This window comes from Adiantum capillus-veneris, chromosome 3, assembly GCF_014529385.1.
Source record: "Adiantum capillus-veneris isolate H3 chromosome 3, ASM1452938v2, whole genome shotgun sequence".
Classification (NCBI taxonomy): Eukaryota; Viridiplantae; Streptophyta; class Polypodiopsida; order Polypodiales; family Pteridaceae; genus Adiantum; species Adiantum capillus-veneris.
The window spans coordinates 174988594-175012858 of record NC_140933.1 but is presented as its reverse complement, the minus strand read 5'-3'; the positions used below and the strand labels follow the sequence as shown (position 1 = coordinate 175012858).

Below are 24265 nucleotides of genomic sequence, written 5' to 3'. Positions count from 1 at the left end.
CGCTGTGGCCCCTGGCGTCGACGGCCACGGGCTTGTTGCCACCCCTACTCCGCTGGAGCCCCAGGCTCGGAGGGTGGCTCTGAATCTGTGCAGCACTGTGCCGCTGGCTGTGGCTGCGGCCCAGCCTTGGCAGGTTGGGGCTGAGGATGAGGTGCAGGTCGTGGCCTCCTCCGTGGACAGGCCTTCGCTAGGTGGCCCATCTGTCTGCAAATGAAGCACTGGTTCGGGAGGCCCGAGTACTCCACACTTTGTCTAAACCAACCCCACTCACCGAGGCAGAAGGATGACCTTCGGGTGCGTGTGGGTATCTCTGACCAAAAACTCGAACTGAGGGAGCCAGCCGCCTTGGCAGCTACTGATGCTGCCGTACGAGGTGTCTCCAGGAGTCTCGATGGCGGAGCCAATCCTGGAAAGAAGTGGTAGGTACTCCCTTCGTAAACCCGGGAAAGCAGATGAGATGGGTGATGTGTGCCTCTCTACTAGCACATCCGAAGTCGGGTCAAAACCATGTCGCCACTGTACGAAAGTGTGGCGCGCGGATGCTCGGGGTATTCGGATGGTCAGTGGGACTCATAGGCTATGGACTTGGGATAGCCATCTCGGAGGTTCTCGAACTCGATCTGGTAGTACCTGTCCGAGAATTCTGGACATCCAAGATCTTGCCCACCTCTGCGAGAAGGCGGGCCTAGAGAAGTCTCGCAGCTCTCCTCTGCTAGGACGAGTGCCGAGAATTTTGCAGATGACCGAAGTCGCCTGCAAACGCTCTACCTCAGCGGCTAGGCTCGCTTGCTCTGTCGGCGATAGAGCAAGTCGAATGGTGGGCTCAGCGGGGTCGGGCGAGGGGGCTTCTGGCGAGTCCCTCTGTGGAGAAGCTGGAGCCTCATCTGTGTCTACTGCTGTGTCGTAAGAAGAGGTCGACGGGCGGACGCTGCAATCAGGCGCAAGAGACACTGCCCCAAAAACGAAGCATTGCTTTTGGACCCGAAGCTTTTGAGTTTGAAGGCTTTTCATGTAAACTGCTATTCATAGGCCAAGGGCCTTTAAATATGTGCTAAAGGCTCATTCTCTGGCCTGCTTCCTGGAGAAGCTGCAGAGTCTGGAGTACCGGCTTGTACTTTGATGATGCAATATAAAGCAATACCAAAAGGGGCGCCAAGGTTTGGGGCCAATACTCTTTGGGGTGGAATTCCGCCACTCCGTGTCGCGTGTCGTCTCTCTCTTTCAGTTCAGTTGTTATTGAAGTGCTAAAAGTCTGTTCAGTCTGTTCTTTTCTATTGGCTCGTGGTGCCAGTCTTGTGACAGGGGACATGCATATAGTTTCATATATTTGCTTGTTTTTTTTTGTCTTTGGTAGGATGTTTACTTCGATCAGTTCCTAGCGATATTCTGTACGATAATATTTCCGGCATCAGCTTCACCTGTGATTTGAATGACAACATTCCTGCACCTTGGCCTCCGTCATCCTCTCTGACCTCGTTCCCATTGTGTGCTAATAGTAAGTCGGCTAGTTGGAGCCATGAAAAGCTCACTTGTTGAATCTTTAGCTTTGAGCTTTTGAAATTTGGGCAGATTGAGCTGATTTCTGATCTAAAATCTTCTATCAGGAGAATCTTTACCAGCTCTTCCCGTACTGGATACATCAGGAGCACTGAGTAAGAGTTGCCTTTTTACCTCCAAATCTAGAGAATCGCGTGTTCAATCATATGACATTCAATAAGAAATCCGTACTGCTTTCTTGTGTATTTTCATGCAGGGAGACAAGTTTTGAGTTTTGGTGCTGTATCTATCATGGTCTTACATATGGGGGCCATTGTTGTGCAGAGCATTATGTTGTAGATGATTGGGTCAGCACTCGTTTTGACCCATAATCTAATCCAATCTATACTGGTGTCCCTCATCTGCGAGAAGGTGTAGAAAATGTCAGGGATTAACCTTCATTGGGGCAGGGCTTCTAAGGACTAACATAGCGTTAGCAGTTGGCCTATGTACCAATTAAGCTTTACTAATATCAATCATTTACATGGGATTCTTGGGGCCTTTTGTGTATTTGTACTCTATTGAAAACAGAGGTGTTCATAATGTTTTGTTTGACCTCATTCCAGTGTGAGGAACCTATATACGTAGTTGTATAGCAAGCTTGTAAGTGATGAGAATCTTGTGCATACTTTACATCTCAATCGTTTGTTTGTAAATAGGCTCTCATTCAATCTCAGACCTGTCTATACCCTTCAGATTTCACTTTGGATTTCACAGTTGGACAGTGTTGCCTAAATAGGATTGTGATAGGTCCTACCATCACCATACATGAGGAGGTTGTGATTTTACATCCTGCAGTGGAGTTACAGTCGCACGATGCTCTTCTTGCCCGTAGTTGAGCAGATGCCTCATGGTAACCGATAATATTTGCTTAGTTTAGGATCTTTACGCTTTATATGTTTTGGGAAATGTTGTGGAAACGTGCTTTCATCACTTTCAACAATTACCATCAAGAAATAAGAGCCATTCAACTACATACTTTTTGGAGCCTCAATCTTGCATAGGTCCCTGACAGCATAGAGAACTTGTAAATTGCAATATATCACCAAAGCTTTTGTGCAAATACACAATTTTGGCGATGGTTCAATAGTGGTACGAAAAAATCATCACTAGCTTTTGAGACAGTGCTTATCAGCTAAAACAGTGAACCATTTGATGATAAATGCCACGTATTTTGCTCAACGAGTATGGCTGATCTTTGCTTTGTAGATTATATGTGGAGTAATTTTGGCGTCTTGGCAGATAGGTCTTTGAGGTCTCTTGGGACGAGAATGAGCAAGTTATCTAGCCGAAGTAAAGCTTGTGTACACATTGTTTATGTCGTATTTGCTATTGTCATTTTGTTTCCTTCATCTTCCCTTAGTTTTCAATGCTATAGGCATGGATGTGGTATCTTTTGGGGTTTGGTTTGGAGGGATCAGCATATAGAAATGAAGCTGTAAGTTGTGTCGAGGCAAGCAGTTGTCAGATGTTAATAGCGAATGATCACAAAGGATACAAAATTAAGGCAATGTTCTCTTCATGTTCTCTTCTCTTCAAAGTTGAGCATGCTCGTCTCGGGCTCGACTGAGGAGTTGTTTGGTTGGTGGAATTCGGTTGGTTGTAAGGATAGAGCTCTCTCTCTCTCTCTCTCTCTCTCTCTCCCCAAGAACAAAGAATAATACATAGCTCACATAATCTTGGTTGAGTTTATAAACCATTTGGAAATATTAGTCGATCACTATTGCAATTGGATGATAGATGGGGTACATAATACTGCTTCTTGACTTCCTCTAGATTTTCTTCCCTCTCCCTTCTAGAAGATGTAATATAGCAAATTATTGTCCTTGCCGTAAGTGTTTTCTTTCGGATGGTAAATGAACGTTATTTGGCCTCAGGCAACAGGGTACTGAGGAGGAGGAGAGGGAGGGGGAGGGGGAGGGGGAGGGGGATGCTCATGGTGCTCAAAGGCGACATGGTTTGGATGGGGTGAAGGAGGTGGATGACGAGATTGTGGTGGCACATGGTGGTGTGGAGGGGGCTGATGAGGTTCTGGTGGTGGAACATGGTGATGCGGCGGAGGAGGAGGAGGAGGAGGAGAGTGCTGATGAGCTTCTGGGGGCACATGGTGAGGGGGATGAGGGGGCGGATGATGGTGGTGGTGATGTGGCGGAGGAGGAGGAGGGTGCTGATGAGCTTCTGGGGGCACATGGTGAGGGGGATGACGGTGGTGACGCGGAGGAGGGGGGTGATGGGCGTCTGGTGGTGCATGTTGGTAATAGTGGGGGGGTGGAGGGGGTTGATCAGCTTGCGGCAATCTGTGGTTGTCGTGTAAGATCATACGTGCAGGAGTGCGGGAAGGGGTTGGTGGCACAATATGGTGGTGGTGATGGATCTTGTTGTGAAAGACAAGCAACAGAGGAGTACACCGAGGAGGTAGTGTGGCGCTGTGCAGGTGAAGGGGTTTGATGAGCTGCGGAGGAGGCATTGCGATGCGGCAGAAGTAGCTAAAAGAGGAGGAGGAGGAGAGCAGCTTCATTTTGTGGCATTGGTGCAAATCCATGGCGCCAGTTTTTATGGTGTCAATGTTGTTGTTGTCCTTGACTTGCCCTCCACGCTGCGCTCAGCAGACGTGACTGCGACCCTATTCAGTTTCTTATTCGCCATCGCCATCCTCTCACTCCTCACAGTCAGTAGTTGTATTATTAAGCAACGCGCTTTGGGCCTAGCTGCAGCTCCTTTACGGTAATAATAAATTTGATTCTGTTTTTAATATTAGATGATATCTTAGCCACCCTTGTAGAAATTCTCTCATTCTTGCTTAAGCATTGGAATCTTCTTTTTAAAAAAATTAAAAATTTGTAAATGGTTACCTCGTTAAAATAAAATAAAATGAAATATCAATGGGGAACTAGCTCTTATTGCGAATAATGTTCATAATGACGTTTGGAGTAATAATCTTGGAATAAAGATGTCGATCCACAAAATTCTTAATTTATTAAAAGGCTTCTCACACGAAAAAGTAAAAACAGAATAATAAAGACACTTTTTCGTTTTCCTTACCATGCTTTTATGAATGACCTCCATTTAGCTTTTTCTTTTAACAATCTTTTTTTTAAAACTAGAGGGTCCACAAGGGGAGTTGCTTATCCCTTCCAAATATTAACATGAAACATGGTCCGGCAAGGATTGCATACCATCGTACAAGAGCCACGCATAGGCATCACCACTGATGCACCACATGTACTAGGAACAATGGAGAGAACTCGTAGCAGCAAGCTAGGAACCTTTTTCTCAGGCGACCCACCCCAAGAGGAGGATGCACCCGAGTGTTCAAAGGCAAGAGCCCTAGCAACATGAACACAAGGTGTCCCTCTAGAGGGGACCCAACGGGGGTGTTGATCCCACAACTCGTAGGTGAAGAAGCCAAAGCCTTACCATTAGACCAACTCTTCTGGAATTCCCTTTAACAATCTTAATGAGATTATACATGTGATTGGGTATTGCCTTTAACAATCTTAATGATGTTTATTGTGAGTGTGACCTCATGGCTAACCCCAAAGGGTCTTCATGAAAGAATGAGTGGTGGGCTCTACAACACGGGTGAGCCTCAACATTTGACACGGGGTCTTAATGACCACAAGACGGTGGGATCGACCATCGGAGTTGGAGCGGGCACATCTCGAGGCAAGAGAACGACGTAGAAAAAAGTCATCGATAATGACGGCCTGAAATTCGAACCTGGCACCTCGAGGTTGGAAGCCTGATGAGCTAACCACGCGGGGCGTGTGGCTTGTTGACACCCAAGTGAATTCACATTATTATAAAGCTAGTCTTTGTTTTGCCCTTGCCATGTCCTTGTTTACTTTTCGTACACTTGTTTGCTTTTTTTTCGCATCGGACGTCTGCACGTGCCTTTGAATTTGTGCTCGAACTTTTTGACCGTCGATCTCATCGCTTTGGCATCATTTAATATCCCGTGTTAGATAGTGCTGAGGGCCAACCAAGCCCAAAAATCACGATGTGGGTTAAATGGACTCTTGTTTCTCTAAAAAGAAGTATGATGGGATTTATTTTCTTGTATTTCTAAGCACTCACAATGGGAGATAACTCACATTTGGTGCAGGACCATTCCTTGGAATCTTTGCGACCAAAGGGGATTGACGGAACCAAAGTCCTATGGGAGCAGGATTGCGAGGAATGGGTCTAATGGGAGTTCCCGACCGTCAATGGTCGTGGGGAGGAGGGCCACCGGTTCAGGAGGTCAACCCCAAGTAGACGATTAATTCTGTAGGTTGATGTGTCATAATGCATTTACGATTTTGTGTGCTGAAGTTGGAGACAAGCGATCGACATGCAGACTATATGTGATCCCTGACATTTCAACTGCTGAGCTGTTCAACATCGATGCTATGCAACATCAATCTTTTCGACTCCATTAGGGTAAGCGGGCCACCCTTGTGGGCGCTTTTCTTGCACGCTTCACCATTTCGAGCAAAACTGGGTGCGAATGGTAGCGATGACCAGCAGCTACCTGCGTCGTAAGCGATTTTGTGCATGACAGTCCAGCGACAGAGATTAATAGCAGACTCGACATTTGCTTGTTAGAAAATAGCAGAGAAGGAGGTAAGACTTGAAAATACTCCTATTCTTCAAAGTCAAAAGCAGCATTATTGGCCTTAGAGCATGATCATGTGGTCCATTTTTGTGCTATAGAATAGGGCGTCCACAAAGAAAGTAGACAGCAAAAATTTCTCTTCTGAAGTGTCAAATCATCTCAAAAAAACTACGCCTCTTTCGCTAAAAAAATTGTAAACTTTTTAGCATTCCGCATCAAGCCTTAGTGGAGAAGGGAGTTGGGCGCACATTGCAAGAGTGAAGCATATTCACAATTGCAAGTAGAGATGTTATATTAACTTTCCAAAGAATTCCGAAAGAACCTCAAGCACAACATATGCATATGCCTTGAGGGGACAAGATTTTCAGAAAGGGGTTGTACAATACACAACTTGAATTTCTCTTAGCCGACCCATCTTAAAGCATGCTGCCATTCTTCGGTTTGCTTAGCTAATCCTACTTTAGATCCTATCTAGAAGATAAGATCAACACTTTCATGTACTCAAGCCATTCTGCTATTGCACTCATTTCTTTAACAAACCACGATCCCCCCCCCCCCCCCCCCCCCCAAAAAAAAAAAAAAAGAGAGAAAAAAAAAACACATTCGCACAAATTTTATCAATATTAGTACAACGGTGTTGTCGGCGGCGGAACCGCCTCTGGCGGTGCTATGTGGATGAGGACATACACTCTTGCATGCGCTTGTGTATGGAGATTTAATAGCACCACGATCGACTCAGCCAATGTCGCCAAACTCCATGCCATTAACACCACCTTGTGTGCCTAAGACAACAATATTGTAGGGCATAGTAGCTATGTGCCCTAGCTTTCCAACCTAAACTTAATTGGCTCTCCCAAACTAGACTTGGTCTGCCATTGTTCGTCTACTTGTAGCCACTCTGCCTTGAGAGAGAGAGAGAGAGAGAGAATCAATGCCCACTGCCCTTCCTTGTTTTCAAACTGCATGGCACCTCTGTGAGAGAGAGAGAGAGATGGGACCGGGGGGGGGGGGGGGGGGGGGGGGAGGGCTTTGAAAGCTCTCGGCCATTGCAGATGGGGAGGTGAATAGAAGTGGGCCTTTTCTTGAATAGCAAGTCTTGAGAGGTGATTGAGAGCAATGCAGAGTGCACAATACACATACCCATTGGAACCAAAAAAGATAGTGAACATTGAAAAACCAGTGGTCGCATTTGTTGACACATGGTCCCTTCACTCGTTTTACGGTAGCCGCACCTCTCTCTCTCTCTCTCTCTCTCTCTCTCTCTCTCTCTCTCTCTCTCGTACTTGCTGTCTCGTCGAGCGAACAAACGTCAAAGGTAGGGTATTCTTACCTTATCCTTGTCTGCAACGAGTGTGACTCAACCCTTATTTTGAGCTTTGGGAATCATAGTAGTGCACTCTCTTTCTCTTCCCTTCTATTCTTCGCACTCCTACACTCAACTTCTCTCTCTACGTGGATGCAAAACCAATGATTTGGTGCTCACAACAGTGCTCTCTCTCTCTCTCTACAAAACGCTCACAACTATTCTAGCACGACATGGGGGACGTCAAGTATAACTTTTTACAGATGCGAACATTGACCATGCTCTTCAGCGACCGATGTAAGACTTTCCTTATCCTTGCCTGCATCGGGTGTGACTCAACCCTTATTTTGAGCTTTGGGACTCACAGTAGTGCACTCTCTCTTTCTCTCCCCTCTTGTCCTCCACTCTCCTACATGCAAATCCTCTCTAGACGTGGATGCAAAGCCGATAATTTGGCACTCACATCAATGCTCTCTCTTTCTTTCTCTCTCTCTCTCTCTCTCTCTCTCCCCTCCCCTCCCCTCCCCCCCCCCCCCCCCCAAGATGCCCCCTTGCCCTCAATCGGCATTGGAAATTGAAAACAACACGATATTAAGCTGAGACAGCTAGCACCTCTCTCTCTCTCTCTCTCTCTCTCTCTCTCTCTCTCTCTCTCGCATGTCTTGCACTTGTGTCAGCTTACACAACCCTCGCCTTACACAGTGACGCATGTGTCACCTTGCGCAATGCTTTGGTCCAAAATTTGCATGAGTCTCGTGCCACCTCTCTCTCTCTCTCTCTCTCTCTCTCTCTCTCTCTCTTTCGGTAGGCCTTTTCTTTCTCTCGTTGAGCACACTCGGTACAAAGCACACAGATTGAAGGAAGCTGCTGTTGCCACTTATCACCGGGGGCTTGCTCGCTCCTACCAAGGGTACAACGGTAAGGCCTCCGATAGAGCTTATACATACCAACACTATCAACATAAGCCCTACTTTTAGAGAGAGAGAGAGAGAGAGAGAGAGAGAGAGAGAGAGAGAGAGAGATGTGCTTGATCCCTCTCTCTTTCCCGCAGATGATGGTGTCTCCTCCATGTCGACCTATTTGATTTGTAACCGGGTCTATAGCCGGCTGAACTCATGAGTTGATACAATAGATGTGAGGCGAGTGAGGAATACAAACCTCAATCCGTTGAGCCACCACAGGGCTTGATAACATGAAAACCATATGTACCCGAGAACTCTCTAGCTCTATTAATGCATCCCACAACTATCCTACATCGAGGGATTCACACCCCACCTCAAAGAAACATAATGTTAGCCTAAGCCTCTCTAAATACAATAGCTAGCACTGGCTCAGCTGAGTCCAAGCGGCTCACAAAGCAACCCCACTATGGGCACCCCAAAACATCCCATCAAGGGAGATATCTGTTCAAAATAGGATCCGATGCATACTGCTCAAGAAATCTTTTTTGCATATAACAGCTTGCTATTTTGCGAAAGGATCATACAATACACAACCCCTTGCAAGTATTTGTTGTATGTGAATCTCTCTCTCTCTCTCTCTCTCTCTCTCTCTCTCTCTCTGTCTCTGTCTCTGCATCTGCATCTGTTGAAAACAGTCCAAAGATTTGTGACCAACCCTCTAGTGCAACTCTTTGTCTCGTTTTGATCTCTCTCTTTCTCTCCCCAATGTCAATCACGCACGACCATGCGAGCCTCTGTACTCTACATGGCCAGGAGTCTCTCTCTCTCTCTCTCTCTCTCTCGAGCCTCTATACTCTACATGGCCAGGAGTCACACAATCTCTCTCTCTCTCGCCTCTATACTCTACATGGCCAGGAGTCTCACAATCTCTCTCTCTCTCTCTCTCTCTCTCTCACACACACACACACACCCACCCACACACATTCAAGCGTGTGCTTTTCTCTGTTTCGACAACAATGCCATGTGTCTCGGTGCTGAAAACATGTTATAGTTGGAAAGGTCGAAACGGCACTCATCCCCTACACGTCCTCCATGTATGCTAACCTCACACCACTCCAGCTTTGATTCAGGAGCCTTGGCCATAGCTAGTGAGGTCGCTAATTTGGCTAATTATCTACGCAACTCCCACAAAGAGCTCAAGTCTGAAATCTCCCTCGAATCTCAACCCATGAAGACTAAGTTCCTCCAGTAGTTCTGCGTGTTCGAAGCCTTTCAAACTCTAAAGCTTCATGTAGTCAGTAGCTCCCAACACACGAAGGCTGGGAAGGGACCCAAGCCCGTTTACTTCCACCAAATTTTCACGATGCGAAGATCTGCTGTCTATGCAAGATGGGGAGGTTGATGATCACCTCTCACTATTTGCTGACACTCCTCAGCAACAAATACTCCAGCTAGAGAGAGAGAGAGATGTTGGGAGGTTGGGATGGAGCTGGACACGACAGAGATATAAATTAATTGGGAGTGTGATCTAGGCACGGCATTGTGCAATCTGCAGGACTTGGGAGTGGCCATTTTCTCAAACAGGAAGCAACCGAAACCTGCTGGCTCCTAAGGAACTGCGTCCATTTGCGGATATGCTCCAGCCTAAAGCTAGGAAATAGAGACATGTACATGGTAGAGGACTCAGGAGGCGCTTGATAGACAGATAGCCACTGGCAGGTGCTTCTCATTGGGCCCTCAGCTCTCTGCCAGATGTATCTTCTTGATCAGTTGATTTCCGTTGTACTCTTCTTCCATTGTTCTACCTGCAAAATCTTCTCTGCCAGTCTTTGAACGGACACTGTCCATCTCCATCGTTGCCTCCATGTCAACAAATATACACGTCAAGCACAGTCCACCTCTCTCTCTCTCTCTCTCTCTCTCACACACACACACACACAGTCATGAACGACCACACACTACCTTGTCTTCGTGTATATTGTACAATGGTTGTAATGCTTTTAAGACTATTGCTTTTATGGTTGTATCTGCAACTACGAGGAGTTTACCCACAGGAAGCTGTGCATCAAGACCCATGGTCTACCCTCGGGACACACACTCATCGTTGCATGCATGCGGTGCCAAGATCACCATGAATCTCTTCTATTGACGTTGTAGAGTTGCAGAGTGGAGATGCCATCTGCGCATAAGCAGCATCTCTGCTCCTCTTGTTGAGCTGCTGTAGAGTTGTTGCTTCCCCGGCCCGGCCGCTCTCTCTCTCTCTCTCTCTCTCTCTCTTTCCCCATCCACATGCTTGAGCATTCAATCCTCAATGGCTTCGACGTACGTGCTACACCTGAGACCTCTCTCTCTCTCTCTCTCTCCATCCACATGCTTTCCATTCAATGGATTCGTACCTGCCACACCTCTCTCTCTCTCTCTCTCTCTCTCTCTCCATCCACATGCTTTCCATTCAATGGATTCGTACCTGCCACACCTCTCTCTCTCTCTCTCTCTCCCCCCTTGGGCATTCAAATTTCATCGGCTTCGTATCTGTGATGAGAAGAAATGGGAGAGGGATTCAGGTGAAGCTACCGGATGAAGCATTTGTTGCCACGTGTCACCCGGAATCTCTCCTCCTTTTATAGATAGTATAGATGATTGTTGGTTGGCCAACGTAAATCCTTTTTTTTCAGCCTCAAGCTCATACCGAGCCCGTATTGCTATCGAAAGTCCAAACCTTTACTTAGCAGGGCTCGAGTGGGTGGTGAGAGAAGCCCTAAGCCAATCATCTATAAGGGGTATGAGCCTCCCGAGAACGGCCACGGGAGGGGACCCCCCACCTAAACACGTTAGCCTCACTCCACGCACTCGCGCACCGTGGGGACTCCACGCAAGGTTCCCCGGAGCACGCTATGACCCTCCGTCAGTGCGGTGGAGCCTGAGGCTACGTGGGGCTAGGGACCCGGAACGCAAGATCCGCGAAACGCAAACGACCGTCGACCCATGGAACGCAACCACGCCCGAGCCGGGCCTCCGTGAAGGCAATTCGACCCGAGCCGGTCCAGTCCGAGCCGGGCCCTCCTAATCCGGTGCCGTCCGCGCCAGGACCCCTTGAAGCAACACCCCGACCAAGTGTGACGCCCCAGAATCTGGGCGCGTCGGGGAGGGGACGTTTTGCCTTCAAGGGCCCGGCTCGGACGGGACCTGCTCGGGTCGGGATGCTTCTTCAAGGGGTCTTGGCGCGGACGGCACCGGCTCAGGAGGGCCCGGCTCGGACGGGACCGGCTCGGGTCGAATTGCCTTCACGGGGGCCCGGCTCGGACGGGACCGGCTCTGGCGTGGTTGCGTTCCATGGGTCGACGGCCGTTTGCGTTTCGCGAGTCTTGCGTTCCGGGTCCCTAGCCCCACGTAGCCTCAGGCTCCGCCGCACTGACGGAGGGTCATAGCGTGCCCCGGGGAACCTTGCGTGGAGTCCCCACGGTGCGCGAGTGCGTGGAGTGAGGCTAACGTGTCTAGGTGGGGGGTCCCCTCCCGTGGCCGTTCTCGGGAGGCTCATACCCCTTATATACACCCTCGGTTGAAGAGAGTTCGACGACCGCGTCGAACGTGGGAAAAGAGTGTTCGCCTATGCATGAGGCCAAGGGACTAAGGGGTGCATATAAGTGCAAGTGAGCAAAACTGTTCCCAAAATGCAAGTAAGTAGGCATGCTTTGTTTTTGTCATTTTTGAAAATGAAGGTGTGTGTGTATTTTTGGGGTTTTGGCAGAAGGCTGAAAAAGTATGCTTTGAACACCCAAGTAGAATTCCCCATACTTGAGCATTCCCCGAATAGGTAACCCAGTGTGCGCGGAGCCACCTGCTGCGTTGGCCCGCGTGGAGGCTTCTTGAAAGCCGGATGTGAAGTAGCGTTCCGTCGCAATGCAGCACTTGCGAGTTGGTCCCTGTTTGGACGTCATTTGGAGGGCAAGCTCGGGGCCCTGTGGTCTCTTTGTAGACTTGAATGGGTCTTCAGCTCAGCATGGGCCACAAAACGTGGCCGGGGCGCGACGAACACCGTTGGCTTGGTTCGTCGCGTTTTTGGTTGTTACTGTTTTTGATATAAAGAGCCCTGTCTGGCTCGCATCTTTCCTTTTTGTCATGTGGAGGTGCCCGGCTCGGATCGGGGCCGGCGCGGGTCATGGGTAACGGCCCGGTGTTTGGACGCGTCACGGGGGCGGGGGCGTGAAGTTCTCTCTGGAGCTCTTTGTACCAAGATTTTGACGACCCGGGCCATTGCGGTTGGAGTCGTCGTGAGGATCGTGCGCGTCGGGCACGTCGGTCTGCAGCTCTTTTCCAGGAGCTCTTTTACTGAGCTTTGATACCAAGTGTGACGCCCCAGAATCTGGGCACGTCGAGGAGGGGACGTTTTGTCTTCAAGGGGCCGGCTCGGACGAGACCGGCTCGGGTCGGGGTGTTTCTTCAAGGGGTCCTGGCGCGGACGGAACCAACCCCTTGCACTTATATGCACCCCTTAGTCCCTTGGCCTCATGCATAGCCAAGCTCTCTTTTCCCACGTTCGACGAGGACGTCGAACTCTCTTCAACCGGGGGTGTATATAAGGGGTATGAGCCTCCTGAGAACGGCCACGGGAGGGGACCCCCCACCTAAACACGTTAGCCTCACTCCACGCACTCGCGCACCGTGGGGACTCCACGCAAGGTTCCCCGGGGCACGCTATGACCCTCCGTCAGTGCGGCGGAGCCTGAGGCTACGTGGGGCTAGGGACCCGGAACGCAAGACCCGCGAAACGCAAACGGCTGTCGACCCATGGAACGCAACCACGCCCGAGCCGGTCCCGTCCGAGCCGGGCCTCCGTGAAGGCAATTCGACCCGAGCCGGTCCCGTCCGAGCCGGTGCCGTCCGCGCCAGGACCCCTTGAAGCAACACCCCGACCCGAGCCGGTACCGTCCGAGCCGGGCCCTCCTGAGCCAGTGCCGTCCGCGCCAGGACCCCTTGAAGAAACACCCCGACCCGAGCCGGTCCTGTCCGAGCCGGGCCCTTGAAGGCAAACCGTTCCCTCCCCGACGCGCCCAGATTCTGGGGCGTCACATCATCCGAGTTTTGCGTTTTACCAATATATGAACTCCTTACTTTATTGTACAATCTCTGAGAAGCTAGTCACCGAGAGGTCGTTGTCAAAAACCTGGCCGTTCCTGACCTTCCAGATTTTATTGAAGATACAATATCGAACAATTTGAGTACAGATTAGAAGTGCATGACTTTTAAATTGTTTCCTCAGCAATGCACAGATCCTTCTTGAAAATTCCTATCGTCCATGTTCTTTGTATCCATTTGCACACCTTCCTTGCTAAGCCTCTTATTGCCAAGCATTCCATGAACAGGTGGGCGAGGTCTTCGTTAGCTAGTTTGCACCCTGAACATCTATCAAGCCCAATACCACGGGCCTGAATCTTCACGCATGTTGGCAAAATACCCCACAATACCTTCCACAGAAATATCTTCATAAAATGAGGCCACTGTGGTTTCCAAATGTTCTTTGTGACCTCAACCCATCAAGCTTTCGACCAATTTTTTTTTCCAGTGTTTGTTAAGTAGGGCGAACCAATCAACCTCATGCATTAGCTCTTGGTAGATGCCCTTGGTATGAGGTTTAAAGAATCGACTACTCGTGGGCCATTTCCAAGCTTTCCCTTCAAAAGTAGATGTCATAAAATCTCATATTTAACCAACCCAAATGATTTTCTCATATCAAACTGATCATTTAATGTGGGAGAATAAATGGGAACAAAGTTCACCCTCTATGTTCTCAAAGTAATTTCACAAAAATGCTCACTTTAATTCTCTTAATTTCGCTATTCTCAAAGTTCATAGGACATTTCCATTGTAGTAGATTTCCAAATCGGCATTAGAATATTGTCCAGCCCTTCTACCAGTCTGCCGACAAGTAGCTTCTCATTGCCATTGAGTTGAAGCTGGTGAGCCAACTGGTTAGAGGATTTTCAGCACTTGCTGTTTCCATCCCAGAAGTGGATGAACCGCTGGAGACCTTTATTGTTCATCTTTCTTGCAATTTCTCTCCAGTAAGGATAAAAAATTACACCAGCAGCTTTGAACAACCAAGGGGCGAAACGGAGTTCTAGAAGTATCTAGTTAATTCACCCCATTACAGTACCCCTGTTTCTCTATTGCACTTTCGCACAAACTCTCCTGTGATACTACCGAGCCTCAAGCTAGACCACCTCGAGGCTATAATTTGTCGTGCATCTCTATCCCTTTCCATTGACCACCTTTTGAGCAAAGTGTTGCCAACTTAAATCCTTTATAATCCTATATTTACAACTGAGCTAGTGAAAATGCTTTGGTAGAGCAGCTTCGACATCTTTGAGCTCCCTACATGTTGCTTGATGCGATTTTTTTTCTTGTTAACAACATCAACTAATATCAACTCAAGAAACATATCAAAATGTGAAGGTTATAAATAACCACATCACATTGTTCTTAGAGTCGGTTCAAGACATTGCTCTAGAGACGACAGAGCAACAAACGTAACACCGATGCAATCACATGTGCACATAAAATAAACATGTGCCGGCATAAAATAAACATGATGGGGCCTGGACGAATTCAAAGAATATCAAAGACGCTATCTTTAAATTTCTTATTTGATCATCAAAGGTCAAATACAAAATGAGACACTAATATAAAGGACAATATCCGTGATGAGTACCAAATTGACCGAGATAAAAATCATGGCTTCAAGAACCATAGCCATGGATGGAGAGAACAAAGACGCATCACGTAACATCACCTGCATTATAAGTAACCATGGCCATGGATGAAGAGAATAAAGATGCATCATGTAACATCACCCTGCATCATCAAGATAATCAACACCATTGCTTATGAAAACATATGTTTTTTTTATAAATTGTTTTATCATAGCCTGCACAGTAATCTTCTAAAATAACATGTAGTAACAAGCTGGCATGCCATGGTCTCACATGCCTCGACATCATGGAGCTCACCACGTCATTGGAGATGCTACAATGTGATCATGACCAATAAAGACTTGTAATCACTCATAGACACACGACCCTATCATGGTATCATGGATCATGACTACTTGGAGGTATCCATGGCACACAAAGCCATTAGGTTTTCCCAATCTAGAAAAAATGAAAAACATTTCAAAATATTTGAAGTGCATAAGTGAAGGGTGAGATTAGGAAATGAAAAGACCCATGGAAGTGGAAAGTCAAAAGACTTTTTGTGTCCATATAAAAGAAACTAGTATGTGACCCGTGTGTTGCTGCGGCCAAGAAAATCATGGCAATTGGAGATCTCTCTCTCTCTCTCTCTCTCTCTCTCTCTCTCACACACACACACACACACACACACACACACACAATCATGGCAATTGGAGATCTCTCTCTCTCTCTCTCTCTCTCTCTCTCTCTCTCTCTCTCACACACACACACACACACACACACACACAATCATATATAAATATGTGTGTGTGTGTGTCTGCTCATCCACGTGTGAGGAGGATGGAACTATAGTCCTTGGAATTACTCTAGCAAGATAACAATGCGGCCAAGAAAATCATGGCAATTGGAGATCTCTCTCTCTCTCTCTCTCTCTCTCTCTCTCTCTCTCTCTCTCTCTCTCTCTCTCTCTCAAACACACACACACACACACACAGCCGTTTTTTGACCTCGTAGGCAGCAGTTCACTCTTTTGACCATAACTTGCTCATCCGAACTCCGATTTAGGTGATCTTTAGCCTCAATCGAAGAGCACGAAGTCCTCTACGCATTGATGTAAAGACAGAATTTTTCTGTGTAATGGAAGGCTTTGCTGTAACAGCATCTCAGAACTGAAAAAACTGTCAAAACTTTGCGTTTTTGTTGCCGACTTGAAGGCAATGTCAGACAAAACTCGCAAGGGTGGAAAAGCCACACTCGCCATGGAGAATGATGCAAAATCTCCAAGGAATTTGGATGCTAATCCAACCACATCGTCTACAACAACGGAAGCAATGATCATGGCTTACTTGATCTCGTTACAAGAAACCGTCAACAAGCAAGGTGAAGAGTTGCGCGCACTTGCAATGGAGAATGGTACTTTAAGAGTTCTCGTTGTGGAGAATGAGCACCTCAAAAAGGTTCTTGAAATGCAAACAACACGCTTGATACATCTTGAGAATGAAGTTCAAGAATGTAAACGCTCTCTTGTGGACATGAATGTAGTGAAAGAGCGCTTGAGCAAAGTTGAGAGTGATCATGTATTGAAAGAGGAAACGATAGATACAATACGACATGATGTATGTGAGATGAGAAATGCATCCAAATCATGGGCTGATATATGTAAGGATAATGTGGTTTCTACATCTCCTATCACGCAAGCCGTTGTCCAAGCAAAGAATGTAGAGAATGTGGACATTCAAGAATTGCAAGAACGACAAAAACGCTCAAAGAACATCGTCATTCGTGGAATCAAGGAGGAAAGCATGGAAACACCCCAATCTCTTGCGGTTGCTATTGAAGAGTTTTTTGCTACACACTTTGGCATGTCAGGAATCATGGCTTATGGTGCACATCGAGTTGGAAAACAAGGAGTCCCTCGCTCGGGAGAAAGACCTATTGTATGTACCATGGCTGATGAGGTAAAGAGAAAGATCATCCTTGACAATGGTTGGATCTACCTCAAAGGAACGGGTTGTAATGTATATGAGGATCGCACTCTTATGCAACAAAATGTATGTCGCAAAGCATACGAGGAAAGAAGCAAGAAGGTTAAGGTATCATCTCAAGAAGAAAAGTCACTTGAGGAGGATGCAAGTCCACCCAACAAATAGGGACACATGATCTATGAGACCAACTCACGCTTGCGAATAAGCTTTTGGAATTGTAACGGGTATCCATGGAATGCGGGAATTGGCATTGATGAGCTTACCAATGACTCCGATGTGATACTTCTTGTCGAAACATGGGAGCATGATGCGCAACGAATTCTTGGATTTGACAAATACGATGTACATTCTTTGATGTGGGCCAAAAATGCAAAGCAACGAAGAGGCCAAGGAGGCGTAGCATGTATGACCAAAAAGGGTTTGAAAGATGTTTCCATTGTCAAAGAAGATAAGTATAAACGCTACTTATGGCTGAAAATCAGCCCACCAAATGGTCAAGTCATGTTTGTGGCCGGCTGCTACATTCCTCACTATGACTCCAACTTTTATGCTCGCTTGAATATGGATAGAGATCAGCCCTTTGTTGAACTAGAGGAAGACATTGCTCATTACAAGGATCAAGGTGAAGTCATTGTTTTTGGAGACATGAATGCTCGCACAAATATGTTACAACACGACACACAACAAGTCGACATGCCGCATGTATCAAGAAGAGTGGATGACTCATACATGTATAATCGAAGTTCTAATGATGCAAAAGAAGTGGATCACTATGGAAAGTCACTTCTACATATGTGCAATAGTACCGGAATGCTCATTGCAAATGGTGTATCTCTATGGCAAGGCACCAATGACTTTACATGTAGAAAGCACAATGGTGCTAGCGTGATTGACTATATGTTGTTCTCAGAAGCCACTCTAGAATGCATACAAAGCTTTACACTTGGTGAATGGAATCCGGAATCGGATCATAGGATGTTATGTATTGACCTCAAGTGTGGTAAATGGCCCGAAATTACCCTAAAGGTACCTAACCCACACACATATGGTACTGGGACTGGTAATGTACTGATACTGGTGCTAATTGTGTACTGGTAGTGGTACTACATCATACTGGATTGGTAATGGTATGCTACTTGAGTATTGATACTGGTACTGATACTGTAATAAATTAAATGTGCTTTAAAATCTCTCTACACACACACACACACACACACACACACACACACACACACACACACACACACACACACACAAATGGCTAGTTATAGCGTGTTGCTATTTCCTTAGCTGGGGACTGTTGGGTTGGGGAACCTTTTGTGAATCACTGGCTTGAATTCACTTGTTGATTTTTGGAAAATGAATCGTGAGGTGGTACCCTAATGATACCTAACCCACACACATACATATGGTACTGGCACTGGTACTGATCCTAATGGTACTTATGCACTGGTATTAGAACTGGTACTGATACTAGTGCTAATTATGTAATGGTATTGGTACTATATTATAATGGACTGGTACTAGTGCTACTTATGTACTAGTACCGACGCTACTTGGGTACTGGTATTACATTATATTGGACTGGTACTGGTGCTACTTATGTATTGGTACAGGTGCTACTTGGGTACTGGTACTGGTGCTACTTGGATATTAGTACCGATACGCACTACTACTGCTGCTACTGTACTGGTACTGGTATTGGTACTGGTACAAGTACTGTTTGTGTATTGTATTATCCTGGAAATGTACTGGTGCTACTTGTGTAGTGGTATTGGTATAATTTACTAGGACTGTTGACCTGGGGTACCTTTGGTAAATAATCGGCTTGAATTCAGTAGGGTATTTTTTAGGTGATGCCTTAATGGTACCTGCTACCCGGCTCTGTAAATGCTGTCTTCTTCCGATTTATAACGTGGTGGCTCCCTCCTGGGGCGGGTCTGTGATTCAGCGCTCTAAGCGCTCTCTCTCTCTCTCTCTCTCTCTCTCTCTCTCTCTCTCTCTCTCTCTCTCTCTCTCTCTCTCTCTCTCTCTCTCTCTCTCTGTACAAGGCAATGCTGCTGCACCATTCCCCTCTTGAAGCCGGGCCCACAATACGGCTATGAAGGAAGGTGGCTACTTGCTCTAAACCCTATAAAAAGGTGAGCTTTACATGCTCACTTAGCATTGGAGATTTGTGTTAGTACTTGTGAGTAGTTGCCTATACATTAGGATTGTGAGAGTTTTTCCTGCAAAGGGATAATGTTAAGTGTCGGAGCTATGGCAAAGGGCTACGCATGCTATTGTGGAGCTTGCTACCCCGAATCATTCTCAGGTGACTTTTTGCATGGAAATGAATTGTTATCCGAGCTGTTTGATAGTTGTGAGCATTCCTCATGCATATGCCAGTAGAGGTATTTGAATTGCTTCTTCTGTTGAACTTTATCTCATGAAAGCTTGTAAAGAACAAGGGGCTTCATGTTTTTTTCCCTTATAAATGGTTTCATCTCTGAATATATAATTAGCTTGACTTTTCTTATTATTTATCTTTGAAAGCAATTTAGTTGGGTGACATCTATAACATGTGGGATACCCATGCATCACTTGCATATGGTACCAAACCTAACTAAATGTTGTGTTGTTTCCATGGGTGGAGGTGAGGGTTACCTTCTCAACTATGGTTTTCAAAGTTCCTTGGATAGAGTGAGGAGGAAGAAGCTTACATAATGAAAACTATATGAATATACATAACGTCAGCTCTTATTTGTAGAAACCATTATGGTGGGAACATAGAAATCCTTGGTTCTTCTTTCCAAGCAAACAATGTGTGATTACCTACTGTAAAGAGAGAGTAGCAACTACCATGTAGACTAAGAAGGTAGTGCTCCACAAAGCCTAAGCATACCTAGATTGAAATAGAGAGCTTTGTGTAAGAGGAGGAAGCTCTTACTCTATAGTTCATAAAATGGCTCCTTCGTGGCAGTGATTTGAACAAAAATCCCTCGTACAATCTCTTGATGAAAAAACTTGAACACAAAAGTTGTTCGTTTGCACATTTTGGAGTAGGCTCATGTCGCATTTCATAGAGTCACCTCCTTTTGTGATAGATTTCAAAGATTCCTTTTGTCCAAGTGGGATACTATCCACTTTGCAACACATAGACGAATTTATAGTAAATGTCACTTCTTGTTAAACAAAACTTTCACAACCTTCAATGTATGTTAGAATTCATAAACAACATTAGATTAACATTGAGATGCGCAAAATATACCCATATAGTGATATCGAAAGGCTTTAAAGTAAACACTTTTATTAAAACAACAATGGCAGAAGGGTAAGTATGGAGTGAAACAAAACGTTGCAATAATTTCATATGGCTATAGGGTTTGGGGCTTACTTCTCTAAATCTAACTTACAATGGAAAAATCTAGTTGTTGTTGTCATCGCTAGTGTCATTGTTGTTGCCATCGTCCTCGTTGTTTCCATTGATAGATCCACTAGCTTGTCCCTATGAAACAAAGTATGGCCTCCACACTTGTACCCAGCCCTCCACATGCCTCTTGAAGACTGCACACTCTCTTGCACTATGATATCCCAATTTCGTAGCTATATTGTGGGCAATAGCGGCACATTGCTTTACATCCTCTTCAATTGTACTTGCAGCACCGTCTAGCTCATACATGGCATTGAAGAGGGAGATCGTGGTTTCATTGGCTTCACAAAAATCTTTTGTGTTGTTGTGTTCACTTTGTGCTTCACGTAAGTTAATGATTACATACATGGTATCCAAAATATAATTAGTGTGCACATTATTGATAGGGTTGACGAAGGGGACATGTGAGTGCGGAAAGAAGCATGTCCCCTTCAGCAGCTTGTCCACGCTCAACGTGTTTTTCATGGTTCCCCCTCAGCATGGTAAGTATGTAGAAGCGAGAAGAATGGAAGAGAATGTTGTAAATAAATGATAAGAGAAATTGTGAATGAATGAAATGTGTACTAAATTCACCTTCTGTAGAAAACCAAAGTCACTTTACTTTCAAGGCCATTTACACCATCACTTTTGAGCGTCTTTTTAATTATCAAGTTAAACAAGATGTCACTTTCAAAATTAAACACCATTAATTAAATTTAATATAAATCATGCAATAAATTCACTTATCATAAAGTAGACAACAATCCTTTATAAAATTTAAATACGGTGACATAACAATTAGAAAGTTTAATTCCACATGACATGTAAACTGAGTTCATAAGAAGCCCATAATACAAATATTGTATCATGGTCTAGATGGCGGTTGTGTGAGTTCGTTGTTAACCCTCACGGATACCCTATCACCTTCAACAGATGCCTTATATTTATTTGATTGAGTCATGGACCGGGCTTGTCGGTCCAATAGGTGTGTAGGTGATCGCAGATGAGAGATGTACCACTTATCTTATTTTTACAATAGTTTTGCAGCGGACCGGCCACTGTGGGCGCCCATGTGTGAATGAGTCAAACTCTTTTAAAAGGTTCATTTGACCTAAAAATCCTCATTCTTTGAGGTGCAAGCTGAGAAGTGATCTTGTTCTATCTCAGTCTCCTTCTCTTTCGTTGCTCATGTGTGTGCGCGCGCGCGAGAGAGAGAGAGAGAGAGAGAGAGAGAGAGAGAGAGAGAGAGAGAGAGAGAGAGAGAGAGAGAGAGAGAGAGAGAGAGAGAGAGAGAGAGAGAGAGAGAGAGAGAGAGAGAGAGAGAGAGAGAGAGAGAGAGCATTGTGGCAACATCGATGACGGCGAGGCGGTTGAGCGCAGCATCAGTAGTGGCTCCTTCTTCTTCGCAACACAAGATCCTTCACGACGGAAGCATTGAGTGGTGAGTGACACACCATTGTTTCTTTGAGCTTGTTAGGATAGTCTAGTTGTGTGCTTGTAGCCTTTCGAGGCTCGCACAGAGTGCACATGCAAGCTCCCAGCCTCCGACACGTTCAACAAAGCGCACATTTTTGGCATCACTACCGGGGACTGCCTTGCACTAAAGCTTGAGGAGCACTCAGTGATGCCTCTGGAAGCCTTTCTTCCATCTGTTTTCAGTTTTTGTCTGAGTTTGTGTAGATCTGCTAAGTGACTGTAATGTGCCGGTTTAACAGGTTTGTTAGAATCTATTAGTTTGTGTAGAGCTGCTAAGTGACTGTAATGCGCTGGTTTAAAAGGTTTGTTAGAATCTATTAGTGTTGAAATGTGTAGGTTTGTTAGAATCTATTAGTGTTGAAATGTGTAGGTTTTCTGTTAGATTTGCTAAGGTCTGTAATGTGCAAGTGTTAGTAGATCTGCTAGTTGGTGTGAATCTGTAATGTGCTCTGTGAGTAGATTGAGTACTATGTGAGTAAGCAGTTTTGTTGTGTTAGTTAGTGTAGATAGTGAGCATTAGAGTAGACAATGAGAAGGTTGACTGTCTGTGAGTGTGCAATTCTGTGTTAGATAGTGTGTGAGTAGGGGTGATTAGTGGTAATTAGCTGTGTTAGCTGCAAGGAGGTTAGACAGAGCTGTTAGGAGTTGTTGTGCGTGCGCGTGAGCTCGTTGCCCACGCGACAACATTATCCTTAGAAAAAAGATTTTTTGAAAAAAGTAAAATAAAGAGGAAAAAATGCTCGAGATATCTGGGACTAAAAAGAAAACTCAAATAAAAAATAAAATTAAAAAAACCTTATCTTAAAAGGAAGGATCTGGATTGGGATCATTCCCCCGAGCTTGAGCCTAGGCCTAGGCCTCAGTCCTCAGTCTTATGAAATACTATACACACTACTTTATATATAAAGACTAGGACCTCAAGTGAAGGGAGGGCATGTGGGACAAGTTCCTCAAGTCCTACACCATCCCCTTGAAGGAGTACGAGCGGAAGTGCGACGTGAGAGAGAGTGCGAGAAGAAGAGCACGACGATATGGTGAACTCGCTCTACTGTAATGTGTAGAGCATAGTGAGTTCTTATTAGGTTTTTACAAAAGAATATGTGTACATACCTGGCGGCCCGCCCACTTACCTGGGCGACCACATTGGGCTTTATACCCCAACAACCTCCCACTTAAAGTCCAATGTGGTACTTTAAGTGTGAGAGAAGCTACTATACAAGCTAATATACAAGAAATGTAGAGAAGTGATGTACTACCCTACACCTAACTGCTTGCGAAAATGCGCAAAGCTCTCTGAGGGAAGTCCTTTTGTAAGTAGATCAGTAGGATTTTCTGTGGTGTGAACTTTGACAAGCTGAAGTTGCTTATCCTCGAGCATTTCCCTGATGAAATGATACTTCACATCCACATGCTTTGTCTTTGAGTGATAAACTGGATTGCGAGCCAATTGTATAGTACTTTGACTATCACAATATAACACAGGCATCTCTTCTTTGATTCCCAAATCTGTTACTAGTCGATTAAGCCAAATTGATTCTTTGCATGCCTCTGATGCTGCAACATATTCAGCCTCTATAGTAGACTGAGTAACACAATCTTGTAATCTAGAACACCATGATACTGCTCCACCAGCCAATGTAAAGACATACCCTAACGTAGACCTTCGGTTGTCTAAGTCACCTGCATAATCTGAGTCTGTAAAACCCTTTACACTTAGCTCCTGACTCCCATAGCATATACGCATACTCTTTGTAGCTTTTAGGTATCTCAATATTCCTTTCACTGCCTCCCAATGTTTCTTGCCTGGGTTTGACATGTATCGACTTACTACTCCCACTGCAAATGCAATGTCTGGGCGAGTAGCAATCATTGCATACATCAAACTACCCACTGCAGACGCATATGGAATCTTATCCATTTCAGCCTGTTCTTCCTCAGACACAAGACAATCTTATTTGCTAAGTTTCACATATGGTGGCAATGGAACACTCAGTGCCTTTCCGTTCTCCATATTGAAACGTTGCAAAACCTTGTCAATATACTCTGTTTGAGATAACCAAATCAACTTCTTTGATCTGTCTCTCTCAATGCGCATACCAAGTATATGACTTGCCTCACCCATGTCTTTCATGTCAAACGATTTTGCCATCTTTGACTTCAAAGCTGAAATTTCTTCCAAGTGCTTGCCAGCAATCAACATGTCATCCACATACAAAATAAGGATCAGCCAACTACCATCCTTAGCCTTCTTTGTAAATAGACAGTGATTGAACTCACTATGTTTGTAGCCTTGAGAAAGCATAAACTTGTGAAATTTATGGTACCATGCCCTCGGTGATTGTTTTAAGCCATAAAGACTCTTTAACAACTGGCATACCCAATCTTC

The 24265-nt window shown here is 45.6% G+C and overlaps 3 protein-coding genes across 6 annotated transcripts in view; 2 read left to right on the top strand and 1 right to left on the bottom strand.

Annotated features, from left to right (window-relative positions):
• The window catches only part of LOC147462223 (putative GPI-anchored protein At1g61900), a 47161-nt gene extending 44997 nt beyond the window's left edge, over positions 1 to 2164 (top strand). For 3 of the 4 annotated variants that reach the window (XM_086509627.1, XM_086509626.1, XM_086509628.1), the window contains exons 6-8: positions 1355 to 1495; positions 1605 to 1652; positions 1754 to 2164. In XM_086509627.1, coding sequence (XP_086365753.1) covers positions 1355 to 1495; positions 1605 to 1652; positions 1754 to 1836 — 272 coding nt within the window. In that variant the 3' untranslated portion in view covers positions 1837 to 2164. The remainder of the gene's footprint in view (positions 1 to 1354; positions 1496 to 1604; positions 1653 to 1753) is intronic. The other variant, XM_086509629.1, reaches the window with a different exon arrangement.
• Positions 2165 to 3396: 1232 nt separating this feature from the next.
• Positions 3397 to 4044, top strand: LOC147462222 (uncharacterized; the record flags this gene model as incomplete). The annotated part of the gene is made up of 1 exon (XM_086507335.1): positions 3397 to 4044. A coding segment is annotated over one exon (588 nt), but the record flags the coding sequence as incomplete, so codon positions are not given.
• Positions 4045 to 9656: 5612 nt separating this feature from the next.
• On the bottom strand, positions 9657 to 10846 carry LOC147462221 (uncharacterized). Its single transcript, XM_086509630.1, has 2 exons — positions 10301 to 10846; positions 9657 to 10198 (listed from the first exon to the last, which is right to left on the bottom strand). Exons 1-2 carry the CDS (start codon positions 10412 to 10414, stop codon positions 10076 to 10078), a joined length of 237 nt encoding a protein of 78 aa, XP_086365756.1. The 5' UTR covers positions 10415 to 10846; the 3' UTR covers positions 9657 to 10075.
• Positions 10847 to 24265: the final 13419 nt, after the last annotated feature.